Source organism: Megalops cyprinoides, chromosome 7 (assembly GCF_013368585.1).
Source record: "Megalops cyprinoides isolate fMegCyp1 chromosome 7, fMegCyp1.pri, whole genome shotgun sequence".
In the NCBI taxonomy this organism is placed as follows: domain Eukaryota; kingdom Metazoa; phylum Chordata; class Actinopteri; order Elopiformes; family Megalopidae; genus Megalops; species Megalops cyprinoides.
The window spans coordinates 33,555,529-33,583,462 of record NC_050589.1 but is presented as its reverse complement, the minus strand read 5'-3'; the positions used below and the strand labels follow the sequence as shown (position 1 = coordinate 33,583,462).

Here is a 27,934-nt window from a genome sequence, read left to right as displayed (position 1 = left end):
CCACTTCTTTGTAACACTGCACATGCCATTTTTTTCCCCAGAGGTACCACAATGTTTAGAAAACTACTGTACTGAAAGTTGGCAATTAACCAAAAAATAATCTAAGCCCTTCCCTCTGCGCATTACTGAGCTGCTGTACCCTGGGTGTAATTTCTCATTCACTTACAGTACAGCACAAACACAGGACTTCAAGGGGACCGTTCAAAGATGCTTTCTGGAGATATGGCACAATATTCACGGTAAACGCACACGCACACGCAAAACAAAAGCATGCAGCTCAAAACTATTAATACAACCCCCACCCCCACTCTGAAAATAGCCACTTCCCCCATTGAAAGAACTTATTAATGGGAGAGTACACTTGAAATGGTTTCTATTAGCTATCATCTAGAACCATCACAGCATAGAGTTGTGCAGAGAAATATGATTTTATACTTTCAAAATGCGTACTGGGGGTATTCAATGGGGAGAGCGAAAAGCAATTTTGTCAGAGGCAATCTGACTTCACTCCGTTCATAATGACTGAGCCAAATTAATCATCACAAATAATATTCCAGTGTCAGCCATTCAAGAGCTTTTTAATAGAATTTTTATGATTCATGTCTTGCGGTATATATCAAGCAGCTCGTTCTGCAACATTTCAGAAATCAATTCAATATCATCTTCGTGTAGGCTGTCATCCTCCACACCAGAACAACCATTTATCTTGCAAACAAATACTTTTAGCAAATAAACGGCTAGAAAAAAATAAGGGAAAAAAATCCCCCCTTTGTTTCATAGCTCTGATAATACATTTCTACTTCTAAATGATCAAAAGAGAGGCACATTTCCATGTAGGTGTTACGCAAATTATTTTCAGCAGTGTTTTTGCTCTTTTGCTTTTTACTTGGAATTTTAACGACTATCACCATTAACCATTAATCAACCAGTACGGGAAAATCCAAATAATTACACAGAGCTGTTTCACATGAAGGATGATGTTGTTTTCCAGAAATAAAATATACAGGTGTTAGAGTCAGGTAAGAGGTTTTCAAATGATGTAACCAGAATTAAAACCAGGACGATGGTACTCCTGCCAGTTAGAATGCAGCAATCTGAAACACAACTATATTGCTGTGTACTGTAAAAATAATTTCACAGGTAACACTCAAGTATGGGATTAAAAATGTAAACAGGTGGTAAACCACTGAAACAAGTTATTATGATGAAGGTCTGTGGAGCATGGGATATATGTATATAATTTTTGTTTGCTATTAGTGCATAGTTTTGATACAAAACCACCACCTTACACCTCTACATAACTGAAGCAAGCTGACCCTATCAGCAAAAGAAAAAAAATGAAATGAAAAATGCAATTACATTAACAAGCAGAACGCACAAAGTGCTTACATATCTCTTAATAACAGCCCTGCATGTTAACATAAATGGAAAACTCAATTGGTCCTATTTGATTTGTTTTTCCCATGCATTGTCTGAAATAGTGGCGATTAATTTTCTAGATTGTCCTTTGAAGACCGACGCTTTTTAAAAACTTTCAAGGGTTTGTTATTGTTTGGTCTAATAGACAAGAAAACGAACATTTCCTGAGATTCAATTTCCCTCATAATTGTTGGAAGGAAACTAAATTGTCTGTTGTAAACACTGGGAGCATTGTGTGAAGTGAGTCCCTGGAGGCATCCTTAGGGAATTTCAAGTCTCCAAGCTTTTTTTTTTTTTTTAAACAATGTGATTGTTTTATCAGATACAGTACTTCCCTGGCATGCTTGTTTGGGCTTGCCTGAAACTGGCATAGTGGAGAGGGTTGCTTAGTCATGAATTGAATTGAGGATGCATTTGTAAAAGCTTTCTGAATTTGCGCATGTTTACGGAGGACAAGGGGCAGTCATGTCTGTCGTCATTGTCCTATGTCATCCCAACAGTGGCAACTTGTGTTCATGACCCCTGTCTCCAGCTCCTGATTAAATTCACAATAATGAGTGGATGTTGCAAATATGGATGCTTCTATTGCATATCGTGCCATTCTAACATATTCAGTTGACCATACGCTTTTTGCGGTTGTTTTTCCAGTCATACTGCTTACGCACATCTTCCCTCCTTTGTCGTTTTTGTGCATTACACTGACATAACACAGATCCACCTCCAAAACGGATGTGTCACCTATGAGTAAAAGTTTCCAGCATAATCTTCAAAGAGAGGTTAGAAAAGGCCTTCAGACAGTCGATACCGTTTGCACGTTAGAGGACTCCTGTGCATTCTGAGGGCTTTGGGAACGAATCACACACTGCAAAGATGCTAAGTCAGATGCCCTTGACGATAAGATGAGGGACAAGGACACGGCAAGTTTAACATTTTCAAAATAAATAAATAATTCATATGCTTCATTTCAGCAAGCAATGTATGCTAGGGAAAAAAAATGGTCGAACGTCAAATCGTGATCCCTTCCCCTCCCTTTTACAAGCAGAAAGTCTAAAATCAGTCCATTTCTTATAATAAGACATCTAAAGCGCCCTGCCTCAGACACACAAAAGGACGTCCTCACAGAGCACCGTGGAAGCAAAGCATCGGCTTAGCCCCTGTTCTCCTCTGGCTCCCGTTATTGAAAGACGTGGTCATGTGGGGTGACTGCACAGAGCTTTTACCAATTAGCTGCACTCTTTCTAAAAACCCACTAGCGTGATTACTGTTACAATAAATACAGAGAAGCTACAAATGGTAAAACTCATAAAATGTTGCATTTTTGCTATTCTTGTTAGCACTGTAAGATACATCTTCCTGCAGATTTCCATTCTGCAGTATCTGCGGTTTGCCTGACATGTACGTACATCTGCGTGGAGCTGTTTTCATTGAAAGAAGGGTCTACAGGGAGAGTAAACAATCTTCCAGACAGCTTGCTTTTGAGATGGGGAGGGTACCTAACTATAAGCTGACTGTTTGGATGCTAAAAAGTGTCTCTCTGCATTAATGGTAGAGAAGCTTCTTAATTAAAAATGACATACACAGAAACACAGTTGTACAAATTTTCCTGTGGGGGTAGTAAATTATTAATTAATTTGTTCACTGGCTTTAAAAAAAGGATGAAAAATCATGAAAAAAAAAACAAAAAAAACACACTGACCTAATATACTCTGTCTGCAGGACAATTTTGCCATTTCAATTAATGTGATTACGGAGTACACAATTAGCGTCTAAAAACCACAGTATCATCTCAACAGGATTCTGAGAATTGCTTTTGAGGGCGTACGGTTTTAGAAATGATGTGTCTCTGGAGAAGAGTACCATTAAAATGTTTTCAAAAATCACTCAATCGTTTAGGCCTGGTTAAGATTTAAAGCACCCGGGCCCAAAGATATAAATGCAGAGTACCCAGCTGACACCATAAATGTCCGTCAAAGCCATTCAGTCGAAAAGTAAAGAAATAAATAAAAGCATGTGGATTTCAGAAAATGACAACCTTGACTTGTTTCAGAGATCAGCCAAAGCCAAGTGCAGATGTAAGTTGAAAGTGCTCTCCAAACGGAGAAAAAGATAAAGATGACTGGGTGGCTATTTCTGGGCTCAGCTGCTTCACTTGATGATCATCTTCCATGATTTGTCGAGCGAGCCGCTAATGTTGAAATACAAATCATGTTTTCTCTAGATAACAACCTCTGAAATGGAATGATAGTGAGGATTTAAAAATCGCAGCCGTCAGGACTGCATCAAAATGCACCCAACTGTATATGCTGGGCCAGGAGGCCTGATGTATTGAATTCATCAAGGTGAGGACTGGGCATATTGGGACTTGTCCAAGCTGGGATCAGACTATGACCTTCAAACACACAAGGTGAAAATGGCAACAAGAGAGTCTGGGCTGACTTGAGCTGACAGTGGAAAAGAGGTGGGTTCCTCACAGAGTCTACTCAAGCTGTTGTTGTGACATCACCACCTGCACTGGAACTACATACATAGTTTCTTTACATCTTGCATTGTGTTAACCAAGGCTTTCAGTCAAACATTTACAGACGATGGCATAAAAGTAATAAGTGTAATCTAAAACGGGATTGACCAAATGATCTACACAAACCATGTCTTCTGGCTCTCCATCTTTACTGGTTCTTACTCTACCATCAAGCCCCACACATTTAGCCGGCTTACAATTTCACTTTTACAGTTTTACGTCTAAATGACTTTACCTACATATCCCCCTTTTCATGCTCATTTCATAACATAAATGCTTAAAAATGTACGCTGATGGAAAAACAAAGCATCTGACTACAGAAAAACATATGCCACAATCAAATAGGTGCCCGCAGTCTGAAACCTCTTAACCATTAATCCACAACATGAAAGAATATACATATTCCCATACCCTTTTTTGTCATGTCCAACCACTCAGCAGGAAGCAACTGCATCTTTCTGAAAATTTATATGTATATGTAACTTATATGTAACTTATATGTATATTCTCCGATTAGCATCACCAGAGATTGAAACTGAGTGACAGGATCCTTATCTAGTAGGACCTGCCATCTGCAATTCAGCTTTCTGGGGTTCACCATGCAAATATAAGCAAGGAGACGCTGACATCACTTAAAATAATAAAATAGGCCGGGCCCTTGTCATCCTTCCCCCCGAGGGAATGCAGGAGCCCATGTAATCACATATGGCATATAAAAAAAAAAAACATAATCCATTTTATTTTTATTTTCATGATGTCATTCGCTTTAAGCTTTGACTTCATTGAGTTGCAAACTGGAAAACAAATGATCTGAATCCCATTGTTCTCTCTCCCTCTGTCCTCATTAAACGGATGGTAATAAGAGTGCACTTTGTGATTTACTGTAATTGAACCACAAGGGTGCTTCGGCAGGATTCATCAGAGAATATACAGCACAGTTGCATTAAAATAGATTGAACTTCCCTGAGCATTAGACCACATGTCTACACTTCTATTATATTTCAATCAGCTATGACCTTGGCTTCCACACGGGGAAATACAACACTCTCATATACAATAATGCTTCAGAAGACTAATATAAATATCAAAACTACTCAGGCCTTTAAATCCCTGCTGCCATGGTGCATGCAGCCGAAAATAAGTGCACGCTGATTATTCTGCTTTTAAGTCTTCTTTTAAAGGGCGTATGAAACGCTCAAACTTCTTTCATCGCTTGCAGCTTATGACTTTTGTATTTCGCACAGTGTTGTTGATGGAAAATACAGCAACGTGGTATTAAAAGCAATACTACATTCCACACGATCCTTACGTTCACCGAGATCAAGTCGACAGGGACCCTGTGACCCAAGAAAACAGCACTGAGCTCAAAGTCATGCCCTTGGCAGACAGGTGGAGAACAGGAAACCCAGAGACATTAGTAAATCGGCACCCGATCCTGACATCAGCACTATTGCCAGAAGTGCTACCACGTAGTGGAGCACAGCGTTTTAAGATGGTGACAAATTTTCTTTGCGGCTAGTACACACTTATCTGCCTATCCAAGGGCTCTTGGTCTGAGCGTGATTTATTCTTATACCTCAGGCCGGAAAGAAAGTCTGAGTCAGTTATCTTTGATGAGTCAGTTATCTTTGATTTCCACAGTGCACGTCCTTCGGAGTTTATCTAGCAAGACATTGGGTGCTTCCTCCCTGTTCCCCTGCCTGACATTCCCAACCGAGCACATAACCTCTCATAAATTATCCTAAGGAACAGACAGAGAAAACACCATATCCAGTATCCAGTGTTGACTTTGGAGGGAGGAAGGGGTGGAGGGATGGGAGACAGGCACCAGGAAGATTCAATCTTTCTGGTGAAGGACAGCAGGGGTTGTGACTTCAGTCCTTTGAGAGGAGGCAATCTTGCAACAAAAAAAGAAAGAAATCTCTGATTTTGCCCTTCCACAAGGTGGGAACAGCACCTGATAAGTGGCCCCAGCAACCTTTTTGTTTTTCTTTTTATTTTTTCATTTGTGCATGCAGCCACTTAGTGCTATCACTGCTGTAATCTCTCACCATGCCAGTTTATTTTCAAAAGAAATGAAAAAACACATTAAAATCTGAACTGGGTCTATAATATATTTAAACTAAAATATGAACACAATCTACAGAGGATCTACCACTAATGTGTTCTTGTTAATAATACACTATTACTTCCATTGCTGTCATTAAATATTACACAGGTATTTTTGAATAACCTTTTTCAATACTTTTCCTTGATATTCTGATTTCACCAAGCTGCGAGGCACCTACTGTACATTACTGGCTAAACTTCATCTGCACCACACTCTAATGCCATAGGAATAATACTGTTTCTCTTCCCAGGTTTGACCAGAGATACTGGTTAACATAACACCTTTTCCACTACTTCTCATTCTGTTTCAGCACTGTTTCAAACACAGTCTTGATGGAGTGATCTCCTCATTCTCAATACCCAGAAGTCCCTGACATGAAGCTGAAGCTCCTTCGTCTGATAGCATATCATGTTTGAGATATTGGCCCATCACAAAGAGCTCTCTGGAATGACGCTGATGTGGGGGGGGGGTCTCCTATTACTGCTATTCTACACCTCACGCCACGATTTCATCCCTCCAGCAGGCCGGCTGCATTATTGATTCGCCGCCAGGGTTTCGTACCGTTTGCAAATTTGGGGAACCCGAACCTCCAACTCCACTCACTCCACTTCCATTTACTAATGTGGCGGAGGAACACTGGGCCTGCTACACTGACTGAAGTCACTGAGTAGCCAATGCAGTCTAATTTTGATGCAATACTTCATTGGTTAGATAACTATATTTTTCCATACCTTTAACACAAAAAGGAATTTTTCCAGCCGCGCTTGGATACGTTACTGTCAGAGCCTGGCTCTGGGCTTTGGGATGGCTTATTGTGACACTGCTGTGTTGTGCCCTCAAGTAATGCACTTAACCCAATTTGCTTCAGTAATTGTCCAACTGTATAATTGGGTAATGTGTAAAATGTAAGATACCCTGGATAAGGGCATCTGCTAAGCATATTAATAATGATGTTTCTTATTAGCCCCCTGTTGATGATTCAATGTGTGTGTGCTGACTGCTTAGTAACCACGCCTAGAGCTCTGGCCTAATCACAGTAACTTCAGTGAACTGAGAGACAACTGGAGTGCATTATCTGGTACTACTGACATTCTCTATGATGCTGCCATTTTTCCTTCTAGCTCTTAACAAAAAGAAGATCAATGAGGTAGAATGGTACTTCTCAGGTTTGAAAGTGAACCACAGTACTAAAGCCAGGGGAGATGCATTTCTTCATTTAAATTCACAGGAAGAAAAGGACCTGCATGTACTTTAAACTCAAAATCTGGAAACATTTTCCGGGCGCTTCCCTGTCCATCGGCCCAAGATCAGAATTTGCTGAGCAGAACCTTGATCCAAGCACACAAAGGACTCTTTTTGTAAAGGCAGAGCACGACGCGTTTAAATTCTCAGTATGTCCCAGACATTCAGAAAGAGAAGTAAAGGCAAGCATGCAAATGTACAGTTGCACTATTCCAGTAAGGGTTCTATTCTAAAGCCGCTATGCATTTGCATAAATTTCAAACTGCATTTCAAGAAAGCAGTCAGAATGTTGCTAATATTATCCAGGCCCTTCCTCCAGGAGCCTTTCACTCTATAACTCTAGAGAACAGCATCCTATAGTGTCCTCTATCTCTCTCACCATCTCTCTCTCTCTCACACACACACACACACACACACACACACACACACACACACACCCTGTATCTCCATTTCCGTCTCCTATCTCATTCTCCCCCCTCTTTCTTTCTCCTTCCTTCACTCTATGGCCTTTCTTTCTCTTTCACACACATACATCCATCCTGTCAGTTTCCCATCCAATGCTCTCTCTGTCTCACTATGTCCTTCCTTCTCTCTCTTCCTCTCTCTCCCTCTCTGCCTCACAGCCACTATACACATGTCACTCCTCAACAAGGTCAGGGGGTTACCTTCATTTGATCAGATGTCAGCTCAGATAAAAATCAGGGCCTTTGTGCGATGTCATATTTCATTAGGGGTTTGACTCATTTCTGGGGTCATGGGGTCACGCTGATTTGATTGGATGACAGGAATGATATAATTTGTGTTTAACCCTGGGCAATACAAGTTCTGAGTGCCGCACTAATGCATTTTGCAAAGATACAGCTGCCCTGAGAGACTAATTTGAAATGGCACACCACTGCACTGCACAGGCCAGCTCCCACACATCATCGAGGGGGTCACATGAGGGTTTATCAAATAATAAATAAGACCTCCAGTCTCTCCTCCTGAGCCTAATGACACTGCGATATGACTTAGGATGTTCGCTGCGGAGCAGCTGACGGGTCATTATTGCCGTACCCCGGAGTGGAACGAAATCCGAAATCCGGTCTGGACGCCGTTCGAGTGGGGCTGCGCATGAAAACATGGGGGAGCGAAAATTCATAAAGAACCACTAAGGCAAAGTTGGAATCCATCGGAGGCTGGACTTGCACCGAGTGGGACGTAAATAGGGCATAAATCAATCCGGATTAAACAAACATTTACTCCGCAAGCTGCACTTAGAGATATTACTTAATGGTGTGTTAATGTTTCCCTGCTCCCCTCGCGGGCCACCGCGTTGGTCAGGGCCTCGCTGCAGAAATGGTGTTAGAGACGCGCTTCCCCGTACCTCCTCGCCCCGTAACGTTCCTTATCTAATTACGCTGAGCCCCATTGTCAATCAGTCTGCAAAAAAAAATAAAATAAAATCCTCACAGAATCCGTCTAGCACGTCTTCCGTCATGCAGCCTGGAGCCGGACAGATAATGTGCAGGAGAACATAGCTGCAAATGTTCCGTTGCATAATGACGGATGCCTCATAACTGTGATGGGGGAGGGGGGGTAGTTTTGTCATTTCAGCCCAGAATTACAATCGGACTTATTGCCTGACATAAAGTGATCTATACAGGAGCAGCAGACCACAGAGTTCTGCAGCCGCTAACATAGGCATCGTTCCACTCCTCTTCTGGGCCCCCTATTTCTTCCGACATGAGGCTGTTGGAGTGTTATGCATCGCATCGGCTCTGCTGGGGTCTTTCTCAGAGATTTTCTCAGATTTATTTCTCGGTGAGAGGTGCATGAGACAGAGTTGCTCGTTCTGTCTTATTCAGGGGTGTGTTGGGACATCCCGAAACACAGAGAGGTCCTTTTGCAGCACACTGAGCTGCATGGTAAATGACCACTAAAACGTACACGGTTTGGACATGCTGGTTGATTCACCGCAGCGGGGCGCTGTATTGACGCTCTCCCTGTCCACCCTCCACTGGTGAATCACTGTGCTTTATCTGGAGAGAGGAGGACAATGGCCTCCGTTTACCAGGCAGTGTCACTGTGTTCTTAAGGGAATCTCCATTCCTTCACAGCAGCGAGTGTGTGTGTGTGTGTGTGTGTCTGTGAATTGGCGATTCACACAGCTGGTGGGAGTCCAAACACCTGGGATTAGAACTGCTGGTTTCAGGTAGGTAGCTGAGGCGACATGCAGCTTGCGTTGCTGGAATCTGGCAATTACACACCTCAGTTCACTACACCTTCAACTGCTGCTACGTGTTTCACATGTCGCATATACGCTATGTGTTAATAGACAGAAACACTGATGCTGTGTTAACTGTGTGCCAAGCACACTGAGAGAAGAGACCTGCCTTTGGATTATTTGCAAACTTACTAAGTACAAATATAGCCGCAACATCTTAATGAAAACGTGGCAAATATCACAGAATACTGCAGATGGCCTCTTTCAAAAATTGATGAGACAAAGAGAGGGAGAGAGCGAAAGAGAAGGAGAGGGAAAGAGACAGTGAGATGGAGGGAGAGAGACAGAGTTGAAGAAAGAGTGGAGGAGATGGAAAGATAGGGAGAGAGCCAGTGAAAGGGAAAGGAAAAAAAAGGGAAAAAAAGAAAAAAGAAGGGAGGGAGAGTGTTTAAGAAAGAGAGGGAGAGACAGAGATAGGGAGAGACAATGAGAGAGAGAGAGAGAGAGAGAGAGAGAGAGAGACAGAGTTAAAGAAAGAGAGGGCGAGAGACAGAGATAAAGTATGAGGGCAATAGCATGGGCTCTGTCTACTTCTCCAGATGAAGCCTAATCTAAACAGCGGGAGGAAGTGGTAAATCATTCCACTGTAATGAGAAACAGCGGGAAAAAGGACAGAGCAGGAGACCCCGAACGACAGGAATTTACACACACACACCGCTTCTGGTCTTTAATCAGAGAAAGGATCCAATGATTTCAGCCCCAATCAGAGCATTTCCTGTCAGTCACAGTAGACTTGGTGCACAATCAGATACCTTGAGCCTGATTCATAGCCCCATCAGCTTCCACTGCAGAGAGGAGGAAAGCGATGACAGCCAAAAAGATGACACCATTACATACATATACACTCACACACACTCATCTATGTACTTAAGTATAAAACATTTGTATGTCTTTTAAACAGCTTGCCTTCTATCCATACTTTGCCTTTATAACACTGATGAGTGATTCAAATGAGAGAATTACTCAATTCTGTTAAAAGATTTCTTCTTTCTTGCATGTTTTGTTATTTATTCCAGAGATGGCCTAGTTCATTATGATGTGCGAAAAAAAGCACTCTAGCAAAAATGTAACGTTCAGATGTATCACTCAAACTCAAGGGCAAATCATACGATGGTTTGACCAGAGGCCTAAGTCCCCCTCTGATGGGAAACAGATGGCTGCAGCTGTTTAATTTGGAGCATTATGGGTAAGAAGTCAGTCTGCCAATCATGGTAAGTGAATCAGGGTTTTCAGTGAAAGCACTGGGTCAGGGAGTAAGGAATTCCCCTTTGCTTTTAGTCGCCATTGAACTCTGAGGCACTTATTTCCCCTGGGCAAATGTCTCATGGCTGTACTCTGGGCATGTTTCCACTTCACACTTCACAACCATTTGCATACATTGGCTGGGTATTAGAAAAGCTAGTGGCTGAATATCTTAAACATTTCTATACATTGCTTGTTGTGTTCACTTTCAATGAAGTGGGGATAAGAAAGTCCAGCTTAGAAAGGCCAGAGTCCTTCATAATTTAAGTGTTCTTTAGGACACTTAGGATTAATCAGGAATTAATCAATAACTGGCAACACCAGGTGAGGTGATTTCACATATAACCAATAATGTCAATTTAACTAATTTAGGGATCTGGCCAGCATAAATACCAACAGACCTGCAGCTGCTCAAGACTGGAGTCCACCATCTTTTGTCATAGTTAAATTACAACCAAAAACAAAACAATCAGCCACTCTGGCTCAAAGAATTTTTTTTTTTTTTGCAGAACAGTCAGCATGAGCTTACAACTTGTTGTAGCCTATCACGGGCCAGATTTCAAACTTAGGAGACAGTTGTTTAAACCAATCGAGAGAGCGGGCAGATGAATGCTTTTGGGCCGGTAAGCCATCAGTAGAAACCTAATGCTTTTGACAGGGCTCAGAAGCTGAAATCTGCTTCAGGTTAGTATTGTGTTTTAAGAAGTCCTCACATCTGTAATGTAATACCATGCTCTGTGGGTCCAGCACTTCCCCAAAATAAAGGCTTCACAACCTCCAACAGCGGCAACACCACCCCAGCCTTGACAAGTTCTATTAGGAGTTACTTGAGCAGTTAAAAGGCAATGGCTGCAACAATCAATACAGCCTTGTTACAGTAACTGCAATATTAGAGTGTCCCGTCCCACATCTGTAGAATATTAAATCACTTACTCGGTGAGGGGGTAACATTAATTACTCACATGGGAGCACAGCCAACTGCTTTGTGCTAAAAAATAAAAAAAATGTAATAAACTAGGAGGAAAATTTACATCAGGAGGTTGATCACATAAGATTGATTTCATTTCTCAGCAGATTTAGGCTACAGCTAAGTGTTACGCAAGAGTGAAACCTAAAAAAATGCATCAATTAGTTAAAAGCACCATCAGGTTTTTTTGCAACTTATACACCATTGTTTTCTTTTTTCCCCAAACTGAACCAATAACATGAGGTATAATAAAGAGAGATAACTGTTCTCAGAGTGTTATTGATTTTGTTTAGGGTACTGTTACGGCTGAATGTTTTGTCGCAGATCGAATTGGCCCCTGCTTCGTGCTAAGTCAATCACAATTACTACTGTGATGTTACCTCTAATTTACTATCTGCTGAACACGATTGAGTCCCAGTGCACTTCAGAGGCCAGAAATCTTCAGTGTCCTCAGGTTAACTGGGTTAAATGGCTTTATATGTTGGTCCCTCGAGCTGATGAAAGCTGGGCGATGACTCAGCTTGGACAGGCTTGTGTTGGCGTCCCACAGCACGTGTGGTGACAACCCTGACAGATGCGGGTCCTGCCCCAGTCCGGCTACAGTCGACCTCTCCTTATAATCGCGGTCAAACGTCTCGGAGGAGACGAGCCAAGTGAGGTTAGGGCAAGACCCAGGGGACTGCTGCAGGACATGGCAGACTGCTGTAACGTGAGCCAGAGCGCACTTGATAAGGAACACCTACCACAACAAGATGAGTGTGTGGATGTGAATCTGTTAAACCTGTCAAATGGTGGCCTGAACTCTACATATTTCCTCCTCACATGTTGAAAAAATATGAAATCATACAGAAAAAAAATTGGCAAAACATTACCAAGAAAGGGAAGTCAGACAGAGAAGATAATTAGAGATAGTTAAAATGACGTGCAACGATTTTTAGCGGGTTTGGTCTCGGCATACCGCTCAGGTTTTTCTGTCTGGTCCACTTGCAGGCACGAAAAGGAGCTGAATCTCATTGCTCTGGCAGCGGAGGTTGAACTTGGCTGCCACACAGAGGAAATGGGGGGCAGCGGCTGTCAAATGCTTTGGGACCAAAAGAAAAACGTAGTTTCACCCCTCCCCCCCCGGGGGTCCGGGGGAGTGAGTCTGAGCCAAACACTGATGTGTGTGGCCCAGCCATGACAACTCCACCCCTCTCTCACACCACCATCTAATGCAGTACAGGCAGAGCACTGTAAACACCGCACAGAAATCCCATGATCAATATTGTCGATGTCCATACATGTACTGAGGATGCTGGTGCTGTTTGACATTTGTTTGAATATGTCCACATATTGATCACTGCCCACTTCTCTACCAGCGGTTCTAGTGAGCCTTCTGTGTGAGGACTGAGAGAAGCACAGCTGTGAAAGCTGATAATGGGCATCACGAGGCCTGGCGTGCTAGCAGCCACCCACAGCCTACAGCGCCCTACTGCCCAGGACAACAAAGCACTTAAAAGTGCAGTAACAATGACTCCAAGTATTTATGGTTGCGAGTAAACCCGACATGGGGCACTTGTGTAAAAGATGGCAAGAAACCCACTTCCAGGTCAGGACACCTCAGACCTTTTTGCGACAAAGTTCAGAAAGAGATGTCGTTAGGTAATTCTGTCAAAGCCCATAAGTTTGGTTTACTTGCTGATCCCACTTCATGTTGGGACCATCAGAGGCTTCTTATGAACAGTCAAGATGGGATCTGCTTGAGCAAAGGTGATGTGAACCTTTTGCAACACTGTGAAAAAAGGCTAGTTATTTTGGAACCACACATCCAAATTCTATGAGTTGCTGGTGGTTGCTGTGGTGTTGATTCCGCCACTTCAAGTCTTGTCATGCAAGAGGTGGTTGTACTTCCGTTGGTGAGCATTGGTGAAATCCATTAACATTTCAATCATTTCTCTTGATTTTATCATAAGCAAAGAAATTGCTTTGAGCAGATCCTAGAACAACCACAAGCTGCACGGTTGTTCTGGGATCCGCATTTCATTTAACTTAAGTCAAAGGCAATGTGAACGTGAAATGTACCCCAAAGCAATTAAGCAGTAATCACACCATAATTGCCTCGTCTATTGAAAATAAATTAGCACATAAGTAATGAAATCAATCTGACAAGAGGAATAAACACAGATACACCCTTTAAAAGACTTAAGCTGTTTAAGGTCTGAGCCATGCCTGAAAGCATTATTCCTTCCCTGCTCTGCCAGCCTTGGACAGGATCCCAGGCATGCTGTCTGGGTGTCATTAATGTTTCCTTAATATTAGGGCAGTGCCAGTGATATACATTTAATAGATGATCTTGCTTAAACCATTGGGTCGTATAATTTTTTTACCAGACAATTTGCTTTAGTAGTAGCAGTCTGTAGTTTTCTTTCTTTGCCCAAATTGTTGAAAATGCTGAAAGAAAGGACAAAAGGGCCTCTATTCAGCATTGTTTTAAACTTGGGAAAATAATCAAATAATTATGTTTCTTTAATTCTTGAAAAGAATTTTCCTTAAATACGAATTGCTAAAAGCTCATAATGCTAAACATATGAAAGTCCATCTGTCATACACACAGATCTTTATGGGGATGCAACTGTCAGAGAGAACTGCTCCAAAATCAATATGCAGAGGAGGAAGTGTAATAAGCAAATTCCAGTTCCATGATGCTGTCGCAGTGGGGAAAACAACAGTGATGATGGGCTCATAAGGTCTCTATTCAATCAATACATATGTTGTTTGTCCTTAGCTGTGAGTGATACATTTAACTAATTTTTGAGTTCTCACATATTATTTATCATTGATGTTAGCAACCACCACACCCATGCTGTTTTGTAAGAAAGAAGTACGAGAAAAGAGTTAAGGGAAAAGTGCAAGCTAAGGTCAAAGCACACTGCAGGTAGATCAAATCTGGTCTTAACACTCTGACTGCTACTTACTGTAAGGCCCGAATTCGACCTAACAACAGCATGCTGTGTTCTTAGCCTTAAGTTAATTTGAAGTAATTTTCACTTAATCGATACTTGCACCTCACGAACTCTCTGGTGGCTGAACTGAATGACTTTAATGACAGAACAGAAAAGCATGGCACTTGCGCAATTGTATTAGATTAAACTGAGGCCTAAGTGTGTGTTCGGGAACAAGCTGGAGCTCTACTCCTCTGAAGCCACATCTTATGGCATGAAAGCAATATTCTGCTTGGTACTTCTCTGCCTGTTCAGAATGGGATGAAGGGAATGGCAAAAAATGATAACACTAGCAGTTATTCTATAAAAAAACCCAAACATCCAGCGTCTACAAACTTTAATAACACAAAGAAAACCCCTCCAAGCAGGTCCAATGGTATATAGTCCAATTATGAACGTAATGTGGTGGAGTAAGCACTTTAGAGTACACAGCTCAAACAGAACAGGCCCTGTGGCCCATGAAGCATGACGAGTAACTATTCCAGCTCTGAGCTATTACTCCAGTGCTGCTCCATCAGCTGACTGCACTCATCAGTCCCAGCACTCAGTGCAGGCCGCGTAGGTGAAGCACTGACCTAAGATCCTGCTCTAAGAAAGAGTCTGATGAGCTGGAACAGAAACGGACTCGGGCCACATGTTGTCATGCTCTAACGAAAAGCGAAATTGACAAGGAAGAGTTGGCGCCTTCCCTCCCTTTGTATAACATGGAGACTCGCAACAATGTCAACAAATCCTGGCGCCCAAACGCAACCATATGTCAGACCATGTGTTCCGTCCCAGCTGTGAACGATCTCCCATCTCCCAATCGGAACGCCCACTCCTGCCTTCTCGAATCTCTCCAAAGTACGGATTGCTAGGCTACGCTAACTCTGCAGCGGCATCTTGCTATGCAGCTCTCACCCGTCGGTCAACCTGTCCATTCGTCAATGAGGGCATTTTCAGCCAGGGAAGAGCAGGGACAACAGCGGGTTGCTGAAACACCAGAAAACTGACCCACTCACCTGATTTGGTGAAAGAAAGTCCTGGTTATTTTCATTCATGTACATGTTGTCACCATCAAACTGCAAACAGAAATAAAACAAAAAAAATAATAAAACAAAACAAAAAAAAAAAAAACAAAAAACACTGAGTGAATGTGAGGTTCAAAAAAAATAAATACGGCGTCTAAACATCAGTCTAATGACTTCTTCCCATTCTCTCGACCTCGGTTGCTCCTTGGATGTCAGTAATTCCAGTTCATTAGAGGGGAGGTAATTAAGCTAGTCAGGCTGGGTAATGAACGTCCCTTTTCCCTACAGGAGGGCTTGTGTGGGGCCTCGGGTGGCATGTCTCTCACGCGGGCAGCGTTAAAGACGGCTAAATGGCAGCATTAATCACGGCTGCAGCAGCGGCTGCACTCCTTTAAAGAGGCGACAAGACAAGAGGGCAGAATGGTACGCCTTCTGGCCGAGCCGCCGCCACGCGGGGGCAACCGGTGGCAATGGGCATCCCCCCGGCACGAGGGGGCGCGTGTCGTTAGGGTGTCCAGGCTGTCACACTGCCACAGCCGTGGAGGGGGATAGTGGCACATCCACTGCGAAGCTGTGCCAGAAAGCTTGGAGAGATTCACACCAGGGGAAAGCCGACACTGTGGCGACTGATACCGCGGAAACAGCAGCGCACATGAGGCTTCATACTTTCATACTCCCGTCAGTACGTCTCAAAGACAACCCCCACTGACGAACCCCCTGCCGCCGCACAAGATCTGAACTTTCTCTTCCTAGCGCTTTGAAAGTCAGAGCCTGCCCTGACAATCACATCCTGTTTGAACACTAACTAATCAATTCCCTCATCCGGCTTCTTCATAACACAGCTTCCCTTCTCTTTAAGTTGTCAGTTGTCATTGCCATGATGGGGGGGGAGGCTATTACCAGCATTGTCAAATCCTACCACCCTGCATAGCATTCCCATCCTTCTCATCTTTTTTCTAATCTTTCCTTTTTCAAACTTTCACAGATCGACTTTATTGTTTCATCTTTTTAATGTATTTTTCATAAGGAGCCATTAGTGTGTCTACGAAATCATTTGTTGCGCGCACCAAAGAGACAGAAATCCATTATTTCAGTCACACTCCAAAGTCAGACAGTGCACTTGCAATAATACCCAGATGCTCCTGCATTGTAAAACAATCTAGAAATAAATGAGGTTTAAAAAAAAAGGATGATCAAGAATTACAGCAGCAGAGATCAGCACTCTGGAGTCTGTTTGACATAAACACTCAGAGAGTGATTAGTATAATGTGTAACGCTAAATTAAATCATGACTATTTATGTAAACATATTTCAGCCTGCTACTCTGATTGGCTCCCCCCCCCCACTCTGATCACAAGGTCCAACTGTCACCCGTCCAAGTCATTAAGCAGGATCTCTTTCCTGTGGTGTCTTGCTCAAGCCATAGGCGTCCAAAATGACAGCCTCACAAGTGGAATCTAAGACTGGGTCCAAATCCCATAGCTGGCCCGTGCACACTGGCTCATCAGTGGAACAGCTCTTTTGATTCTCAGTTTTTGCATAACCAGCTCCTCATCTTTCTATCACAAAAGACAGTAAACAAAACAGACCTTGCAGTTGTAAGAGTTGTGATACTGTGTGGAAAAACACTGGGTAAAACTCACGAAATGATTCATGACTTTTTTTTTCTCGCCTGCCGACCTGAAATGGTTTCAGAACGGCACCATGCTAGGGGTGGAGCCGCAGCAAGGCCACATGTTACAAGCTCAACACAACAGCATCCCTTTGTGAACTCTCACTCTCTCACTCTAAATTGAGGACATGGGCAACATAAAAAATGTTTTTAACTAAGCCTTTCCTGCTCTGGTGTTTCTGCTCTGGAGTCTACACCAAAAGTGCAAGCATATGCCCAGCGTTTCATCCATATGCACATTGCACAATGAAACAGAGGTGAAACAGAAGGGAAAAAAAACAACTTCAAAGCGAGGGCTTTATAAAAGCCTACCGGTTGCAACACCTAGTGCACATTTGACACCCACCACTTCATTTTGCACAGCATAAAAGCACACCGCACTGGTTATAAATAGCATGGGACTTTGTAGAGCGTTCTGTGAGTGTGGCAGTGTCAGGGGCAAAGTTTGACGAGATTCTCACGCAACACCTCAGCCCAGTCCCACGGTCCTTAAATGCCACCTTCCGAATGCGCGCAGAAGGGGCACCATGACGGGACAACAGCGCTGAGGGGACGCCGACCGCACTCCATCGTGTTCCGGAATTCGCGCGAGCGTAAACACGGCCGCTCTGGTACGAACAGTCGCAGAGGAAACCGAATTTCTCCCGTCACACGCAAACAGCGTGACGTACACCGAATCTCTGTGCCGCCCCCCCGAGCCTCCTCATCGCCTCTCTCTATAAAAGGCGGCCGTCAGAGCACTTGAAGCTAGGGATCGCGCTTTCAGACTTCCGCTAATTTTTTACAGGTCGGACGTTCACGCGTGCCGGCCTCCTCCAAATGAAAGAAGCAGGGTCGTGATTCCGTGTGAGGAAACGTGGAGGGCTTCGAGGAGCGAGCACGCGCACACACGCGAGCTGTGGATGGTTCCTGAAAACCGTATAATCACATCTCTCCTCGTGCCATTTGGACTCAATCTACCATCGATAATCCAAGGCTGAAATTCAAGGATGGTTGCACGGAATAATTTCTTTGTCGAAAGAGGATGAGGAAGGAATGGATCAGTATGGCCGAGGCTCTACGACACTTAAAATGCAAATATATTCAACCAAGAGGGAGAAAAACATTCACAAATTCCACAAGATTATTACTGTAATGAATAGGAAGAGATCAGCAGCTACCAGAGGCTGTGGTTAATGATGCAGCAGTGAGAAGGGAGAACCCACTTGCTTATTCTAATGGTATCATAATTGCACCCATAGAATTACCACAGAGAAGCATTATAACCAACATGAAATATGATATCTCAATAGCCACCTTTCTCAAACACAGAATAAAATACATCCTGCTTTAAAAAGTACAAAATAAATACACTGATGATAAGCTTTTGATGATAATTAATCAACACTGATAATAAATATGAATGTATTGATAATAAATGAATTCAGGTGAATGAATACCTTTTTTCTCTTTGAATAAAAAAAAAACTAACATGCACATTGGAAATCCCTGCACTTGGCAAGCTATTACAGGTTGGCAATATACATGGATAGAGGAAATATGCAGAAAATTGCTACAAGGTAAACCTTGATTTTCAAGGGAGCTTAATACGTTCCATTTGAAGCCATTTCATTAACATACATTTACGAACACAGCAAATCATCCAAGCTGCCTTTCTCTCGCATTCCCCACAAACAATGGGGCCAATCTAGATCGAACATGCTCCCTTTTGTTGAGACACGATGTCAAAGATAAACAAATCTCTCAGTCCATTGAGGCTGCGAAATAGAAGGACACGGTTCCCGTAGCGACAGGGCACCTCTTTTCCAAAGCGTTCTGCCTTTTGTGCTGCCCAGCGTGACCTCTGCCTTCAGAACACACGAGGTTTTTCATTTATTCAAGCACTGTCCCTCACAGTTTGCCTGTCATAAAGTGGGCTCCTGATATAAAGGCCTCTAAACCTTGTCCAGTGTTCCATTAGATCTATTAAAACCTCTTACATTATATGAGGTGTCACACAATGGCTGGATTCCAAGGGCAATCTCTCTGGAATGAGCTCACCAAGCTCCCACTTTTCAGTGACCTGTCTTGCAATTCACAAATAGTGAAAGAATTTGTGCTCTCGCACTCTCTCATTCCCCTCTCTTATCTTTTTCAACCCCCCCCCCCTTTTCATTTTCCCTCTGTTTCTGTCCCTGTCTCTCTTTCTCTTTGTCCTCACTTCATTCTCTTTCTCTCTCACTGTCTCTCTCTCTCCCTCACTTGCTACCCCCCTCTTTTTCTCTCTCTTCGCTCCCCCTATCTGTCCCTCCTTCTTTCTCTCTCACTGTCCTCTGTGTATTTTTGCCTCTCCTTCGCCTTCACGTCAGCACTTTTCTTTGTTTGCTTCAGGTTTAGAAGAAACACACACAGTGTCCCTGTGACAGGAAGGGCGTCATGGTGCACCGGCAGCCTTCAAAGCCACTTGCTTCCACAGGTAGCGTATCTGTCACTTGAGGTTTGAGAGGTGCGAAGGCAGTGTTCTGCGGAAGGGGAAGCACGACCAAGATACCAGCCTTGTTTATTCATGTGGCTTCGGCTAACTCTCAACACCAACGCAACGGCTGCGTTGCATCCGTGTCCGTTTATTCAAACTGGTTGCAGCTCAAGCCATCGGGGGGGAGAGAACGCAGCTCGAACAACTTGTTGTTCGGCCACAATCACGTCACACACTCGCAGTTCGGCGTCAAACAAAGCTGGCTTGTATGGGAGTTGCAGCTTCGCACGTTACCCAGCAGGAACAGGGGCAGGCGAATAGACACTGTGCATTAAAATCAAGTTCCCCTTCTCCCTCGGCACACCAAGAGTCTAAAACCCACAGCACTCATTAGCCATTTTTGTGCTTTTGCAGAGGCCTACATTCTCCACCTAAACCCTCCGCACCATTTTCATTTGCTGGCCATGCAGGCACCCCCATTTAAATGCCAGCTTATCCCTGGCTGCATGCTATCAGCCCCACCATTATTCCATTCTCACTGCAAAAATGATCTTTCATCCTCACTGCTTTTTAAGCAGGCCTGGCATTCAGGCAGCGTTTTCTATTACAAATCTAATTGCGCATTCCACCACAGACAAGGGCTCATTAAGCCTTAATTACACACATGTTGTTTTCTACAAACATCTCCATTTGGATTGCTTTGCATTGTAATTGTTCAGCGGGGACCGCAGTTCCGAGATTTCCCAGATTGCCAGTGATGGAAGAAACCTACTGGAACTAGGTCATGCCTTGCTATAAACAAGACACGGTTCAAAAATAATATACCCATACAGTGGAAGTAATGCTAACTACTAAGTGAAGCTGGAGCTCATGTAATATTTACAGCGCACTAATAGATAGATGCCATGTTTTTTTCCTCTCTGAGCTACTTCCTTACAGGGTTTTCATTTGTAGATTTCAGAGTAGAAAAATACTGCACTGAGAAATTTAAAGAGACACAAACCCTTTTGTCTTACAGTTTTTGTTGTATTTTACACTAACATCAGGCATTGTTTAACCATTTATCTATCCATCCATTGACTAATGGATAGGTAGGCATACATTGATATATTAACATACAGAGAAAAGTGGTCACCATTTTTATGATACACTGCAAGGGAACCTCTTCATAAATCACTGATCTGAACTGAATCCACTGTTCTCATAGATGGAAAATTATGATCGGAGATTACATTCCTGAATACAGACTGTAAACTGAATATTTCAGAGAAGGGACAAATAAATATGGTAAAATATTCATTATATACTGATACTGTACAAATACCTGTATACTTCATGTCCTTTATTATACCTAGTATACACATGCAGTGCATATGAATATGGTGTATTGTGACATGTGCTCCATTGTGGTTTAGGAATGATGGGACACAAAATACAGCAAATATTCACAACAGAATTTATTCACCGTAGGCACAAGATGGCACACACACAAAAAAATTTTCTACAGTTCCCCTCACAACATCCTCTTGCAGTTGTTGTCGTTTAAGTATTCCCATGTTGTCCAAATGCGTTTGCTATCAGCATGCTAAATTAAATTTGTTGTTGTCCCATGGGGACAGCTAAAATACAAAAGACAACACAAAAAAATGATGTATTGCTACTTTTATTTGTCATCTTACTGGGTTTGCTTGATGAAAAATAGCCTACCCTAAATAACCCTATATAGCCAATAAGCCTACAAGATGGCAAGTACAAGCTGTAACTACCACTAATTACTGCAAATTTGTTTGGAGTTCTGGTGTAATATATGTTGTAAATCAGGATTGGTGTCCTAAAATAACTACTACTGTGACATTTTTAGAAATGCTGGAAATATGAATAATTGTAAAATTGAACATTGTGAAATACTGACTATATTTTATATATGTATATATATCCACACACCCACTATTTGTTACGGTAAATAAAATATAGTTAAAGAGTGACAAAAACAAGAAGTCTGCGTAAATGTAGGCCCCTTCAATTCCAGAAGGTGGCCTAATCAGACAGTGATACTGTGATAGAATCGCTAGCTATATGCACTAGCTAGCTGGTTTCAGCTTGATTGTTTCCTGAGACTCTGATATGCTTTTAACACTGACAGCCTCTCTGAGGCCAGCAGTCATGCATTGTCTGTTCCCAAGGCTTAGTTAAAAGCTGTTTAAAACACGACCACACCGCAGGGTCTTCACAACATTTGGGAACGATGGTAAGATACTTCCCAAATAGCCGGCAACAAAATTGAAAGAAACAGCCGGCAGTTTCCAGTAACAATAGTGGTTAAAACACACAATTTGTTATAAAGACTGAGGAGGAAAAGGTAGGTCTACTTGAAAATTAAAAGCAGGGAAAGTGGCTGATTGGATATACCAAGCAAATGAAAAGTATATGACCTTTATGTGATTGACTGACTGGCATATCCAACAAAACACTTGCCTTAGGGTTCTTTTATTTTTCAGAAAACAACTGTGAGATCCCTTGAAAGGGGTCAGTCAAAGAGAACGACTCAGTTGCAGCCTTTTTCACTGGAACAAATCCCTGCTAATATTAATGAGGCCTTCATTGGCTGGATTTGAATAATTTGGAAACAGATTAATTAAAACCCTCTTAATGCCGTATTCATCCATTGACACAATCTTGTCTCATTAGAAAGGAATTACCCTTATGAAATGCTTTGTGAAAGCCATTTCAGCGGCTTTCTGACAGTTTGTTTACTTACAATAAAAAATTCAGGTCTAGCTGCAAGGAAATGCTAATACCTTAATACCCATTATATTCAAATGTGAGGAGGCGTGATATTATTGTTTCATTTCACCTACAGGGCTCTTTAAATTCAAGTGCTGCAGGGGTCAGGGTGGAAGACAGCAGTCTGGATTGCCTTTTAATGAAACCATCACTGAGGGTTCGACTAAAAATACTGCTGGGAATACACTCCCTATGTTCTTCCAGTTGCGTTTCATTGGTTCATCTAAAGTCTCTCCCTAATAATAAGAACAAAAAGAGGAAGATTATCATTACTGGTGTTATTACTGTTTTAGTCATTTATATTGGCAGATGTTACATTGGCAGTCTACTCAACTGAACAGCACAAACCAATATTCATATTCAAAAAATTATTCAATGCCAGTAACGTTTCTGGGTCCGATCAGTTGGACATGGAATCATGCTGGTTGACGCTGACTTCCAAATTAAAACTAAGCAGCGATAAAGCTCGTGAGCACAATTTTTCCCACTAACACTTTGAAATATCCTCACTTCTGATCGCAGAGGTCTAGTCATTCGCACTTACAGTCTTTTGCTGCCATTAATAGCTAACCTTTTATGACTCATTAAAATGAGGTGGGCGATCCTGTTCTTCCAAAGGTAAATATTCTCGAGGAGGCACAGGGCGTCTAGCCGTGCCAGGTCCCGCGGGGCACAGATCAGCTCCTTTCTGGCACGTCCCTTTCTGACGTACAGAAACGGATCCTTTCTGCCACTTCAAGGCAAATTACATCCAGCGTAAATGAGATCCCAGCCCTTCTTTATGCCACCCGACAGGTGACCGTTAATCCCCTCACTTCAAAATGCTCAGCTCATGAATTACTAAACCAACGTCGCAAAGACTAAAATGCGTTCGGATCAAATATATTTTGAGTTACCAATGCCAAAATGCCATGGCCTGGGCATGTGCCGCTGGCTCTGCTATTGTGTTTGGGAGTGTCTGCATGCCATCTAATACTCTTCAGTAAAATCCAACTGGTCCTTTTTTGTGCTATGCATTGACCTTCCTGCTTTAAGCTTGGATCACATTAGGGGCATGCAAACAGGGGCTTCACGGAAAAGGATTCTGGGCCATTAGCATTTCTGGTGCTGGCAGAATCAAATGTAAGAGCAGTGTCAAGTTAGAGCAAAAAACAATCCCTTTCATGAGAGGCTGAGATTTTTGTCAGTCAGTATAAGGGAATATATCTGGAGAATATGAATTCCTTGCAACTTTAAAAGCCTCTGCTGGTACACTAACCCTCTAAAAATAATATTCTCACAGAGCGGAATTAATAGGCACTCCCGTTATTCTGTGCAGAATCGGATTCATGCAATATTCATGCCTGTTTGAGTCCTCCCCCCCCACTCCTCAACCAACCTTTTCTCAGTTTTTATATAATTAACTGTGCTGGGTTCCAACTTTGACCTGAAACAATAAAAACCTCTGCTCAATCCTGAGAAGCTACCAAACCTTTCAGGATCTCCTTCCTGAGAAAGAAATAGGAACCAGAAGCCTGACAGTTGTCACGTTACCATGCTCAAACCCCGATTTGTGCTTGTGAATTTCACGCCAATGACGTGTGGTGATGTCATCACATGACGCATGGTATGCTGCAGAGCATGGTATGCCAACTTGCATCGGCCAGATTTTGGATCTGAATGCTCTGCCTTTGCCCACACTTGTGAGATATCAGTAAACGATGTGGTCTACAGTTTTGCACACAGAGTGTGCATCAATTTCAAAGCAAACTGTAGTGACATTTCATGATGGTTTCCAGTGTTTTACTGCATCCATGTTTGCACCACACAGCCCCCACCAAAAATCCTCACAACAGCTGAGGATCCACTGTCATTAGATAAGGAATACTAGCCACATCCAGGACATGGCTGGTCAGGTCATGCCAAACGTACATTTAGCTAGAACTGAGAGCAACTGAGACACACTGGTTTCTCCCCTGCCACTGAACTTAGTTTGTGAAATTTTTGGCATGATACATTGCAGTAACTACTGTCAATACTGTCCTCCCTCCCAGCAATTCACCCACCCAGTGAGGCACCCAATGTAACGTGATGCCCAGAAACTGGGCACGTTCCTGCAAACACTCCCAGATTCCTGCAAGAGGGGAAAATCTCCCCGAAATTTTCCAGTAGGGTTAATGGGTGCTTTTTCCCCCCAAACCGAAATCCCTCCCCTTCACCCCGTTGTTGCATACGAGATTGAGCAATGGCGGCGTTACTTATGCAAACCCACAAAGCCGACACCAGCCGCGTTGCCTCCCTCGTTCTTGCCGCGCTAAGTCGTCTCGGCAACCCCACAAAGTGGAGCAGCGAAACTTATCAGGCGATCCCCAAGAGGGCGAGGATTTAATTGACGCGAGCTCCGGCGAGGAGCTTACGGAAAGTTCCCCAAAACTTCGGAGAGAAGCCTCCGCCACCTGGAGTCTTCTAACAAGGTGTGAAAGTCAGAGAGAGTAAAAATAAGTCTGTGTAATATACGAGATTGGTATTTTCACGTGCCAACATTTTTGGCGTCGGCAACTAAAAAAGAGCAACTGAAGAGGCAGGTTCACACTGAGATTGAAAAGCAGAAAGGGGGAAGGGGCGGTGCGAGGAAAATTTAAGCTTTGTTTCCACGGAGATTGAGATGTCAGGATGAAACCCATTGCGCCATCAAGTTAAAGTCTAATGGATACTGCTGGTGGAAAACTCGGTGTCCATTTGGACTGGGGGTTTGTGTTTGTTCAGATAATGCAGTCGACCCCCATCCTTAAATCATCTCTTCTTTGATATCAAGAAAAAACATGGCAAGCACACCTACAACATACACTGTACAGCAAAACACTGCACAAAGTAAATGTACGCTTTAGGGAGCAAAAGGTTAAAAGCTGACAGATAATGATCCAACCCACAAGAGAAAGATTAGTTTAAACTCAGAAAGAATCTATTTTCTGGAAGATGAATTATTCATTTCAATCAGTTTGTCTAAATTCCCACAGTCCATTGACTCAATGTGGAAGTGCAGAGGGCAACAGTGTGGTCTGGTGGTTTAAAACCTGGGCTTCTAACCAGAGGGTGGTTGGTTTCAGATCCCGGGTAAAACCAAACCGTATTAGCAAATATTCAGCTGTATAAATGTAAAATGTAATCCATGATTTTCATCCTGCATAAGGTTTTCTGCCCAGAAAATAAATAATATAAAGAAGGGCTTTTAACTCTTTCATAAGCACTGTAAAGTACAAACTCTGGAATGGTAGTTAACTATGTGACTATAAATAGCAGGGTCATGAAACAGCCAATTGTGAAATGTTTCTCTCTTTTCTAACTTGGAAAATGTGTTACACCAGGTCGGTGCCGATGATTGCTCACTCTGCTTGCAAACGCTTGAGAACGTTCTTCTAACCAAAGTCAGCAGTTGATTTCTCTCTGCACTCTATCCTGGGCACCCAGAATACCTTTCTCCACAACAACGTATCTCTCCGTGGTCTCGTCTTTTTGGGGAAATGGTGCTGAAAAGCTCCCAAAGTGTAACAAAAGTGTGTGCAAATTCAAAAGCCTCCTCAAATTCAAAGTGTGACTGCAAGCACCTTTGCAAGTGCTGCACAAGACAACAAAAGAGACTGCACAACGACAGTGAGGTTAGTTTGGCAGAGGGACCGGATGCTGAGAGGAACCCACTTTTAACTGAATATGGCGAGCAGAGATGGGCCGATAAAGGAAAGGTTGACTGTCACAGACCTGCAACTTACTAAGTCTTGCCTCTGCTCACCGCAGCATCTGATAACAGCAATGGAAAAAGTTCTGGTTTCCTCTAGCATATAATTGGTTTAGCGTAATGCACCCTACAGTTCTGTTGACTTTCTTTACAGAGTTTAAAAAAGGGCGCGTGCAGCAAAGTTCAGTTAGTCCAAGACTGTCACACATAAATCACTATGGCAACAGAACTGGTCTGTTTAGTTTCATCTCCTCTTTCCTCTTATTAGTTTTTATGGATTCCTTGTTTTTTTTTTTGTATGCAGATTGTCAAGACACCGCCCCCTTCTTAAATGGCACTGAGAGAATTTGAAAGCAGAAAAACAGTTCAAATGAAAAATTTCCTGCACATTGACTATATTAGGGAAACATTTTAGAGATTTAGAGGGTTGAGCTGAGGGTTTGATAGATTTACATTCTTTTTATATTAAACCACATGTTTAATCTCTTCGCTCGCGTGCCAGTACCATTACAAACACAAAACCAAGAATACAGAGAACAGACTCAAATTAGCAGCATCCCTGTCCCATGTATGGAGCAGAAGACCAAGTGAATGTGAAGGAGAATTTATTTCCTACCCAGAATTCCTGGCTCCAGCCCAGCTCATTTTGATGATTTGTATGGACCCTCTGCACGGAAAAGCTTTACAATATTCACTTCAGATAACGGATGAATCTTGGCTCCGGAAACAAGATGGGCCCCATGGAAGTGCTTTGTTTGCAAGCCACCGCTTGATAAACGACTTGGGGCGTGTGGTCTCAAAACATCAATACAATCTCTATTGTAATTTAAAAAAAGGAACCTACCAACGATACTGCACAATTTAGACTAGAGTCAGTGGTTAACAAGTTTCAAGAACCCGCTCACATGTGACCAGGAGCAAATAAAAATAATGAGGATAACAAGCCTTTGCAATATAAAATCCTGCTAACAGTTTTTTTTTGTTGTTGTTGTCCTTGCATTTGTACCTGTACATAAATACAAAACGAGCCAATCTGACAGCAGAACAGGAAGCTCCTCCACTCCACCTGCTCACTGTACAAGACACGCAGAACCAGGATGTGCATTTGTGGTTAGACAATGCGTCAGACAGTGTCAGTGAAACCTGCTACTCCTCTGCTCTATGTGATGGAAGTTCAGTTAAAATAAACATGAGGAGAAGGGGGGAGGGTTCACTGACTATAACCACCATCGCATTTTTATGAAAAACAAATTTAGGTAAGGAAGGTTGTCACATTAAATGAGTGCATAATGCTGATGGGAAAGGACCAGGCACAAATTTGCAAGTGCTGATAAAAAAGAGTAATATTTGTTTAAAATTGGTGCTAAAAGAGCCACACTGATTGTTAAAATGGTTGTGTGTCTACACATACAGTACAAGATAAAAACATAATGCAAATGAAAATTATAATGAGTTATAATTATAGTTATAATTATAATGTTCGGTCAGTGGTTAATGTGGGTAAGAGCAGCAGATCAATCTAGCACCGTAGTGCTAGGCTTCCTGTCTAAAAGTCA

General features: G+C 42.6%; 1 protein-coding gene across 5 annotated transcripts in view; it reads right to left on the bottom strand.

Annotated features, from left to right (window-relative positions):
- The window catches only part of LOC118781403 (TOX high mobility group box family member 2-like), a 109,403-nt gene that overhangs the window by 37,154 nt on the left and 44,315 nt on the right, over positions 1-27,934 (bottom strand). For 3 of the 5 annotated variants that reach the window (XM_036534430.1, XM_036534428.1, XM_036534432.1), the window contains one exon: positions 15,747-15,806. The exons of the other annotated variants lie outside the window; for them this stretch is intronic. In XM_036534430.1, the coding sequence (XP_036390323.1) occupies positions 15,747-15,806 (60 nt within the window). The remainder of the gene's footprint in view (positions 1-15,746; positions 15,807-27,934) is intronic. 5 annotated transcript variants of the gene reach the window in all.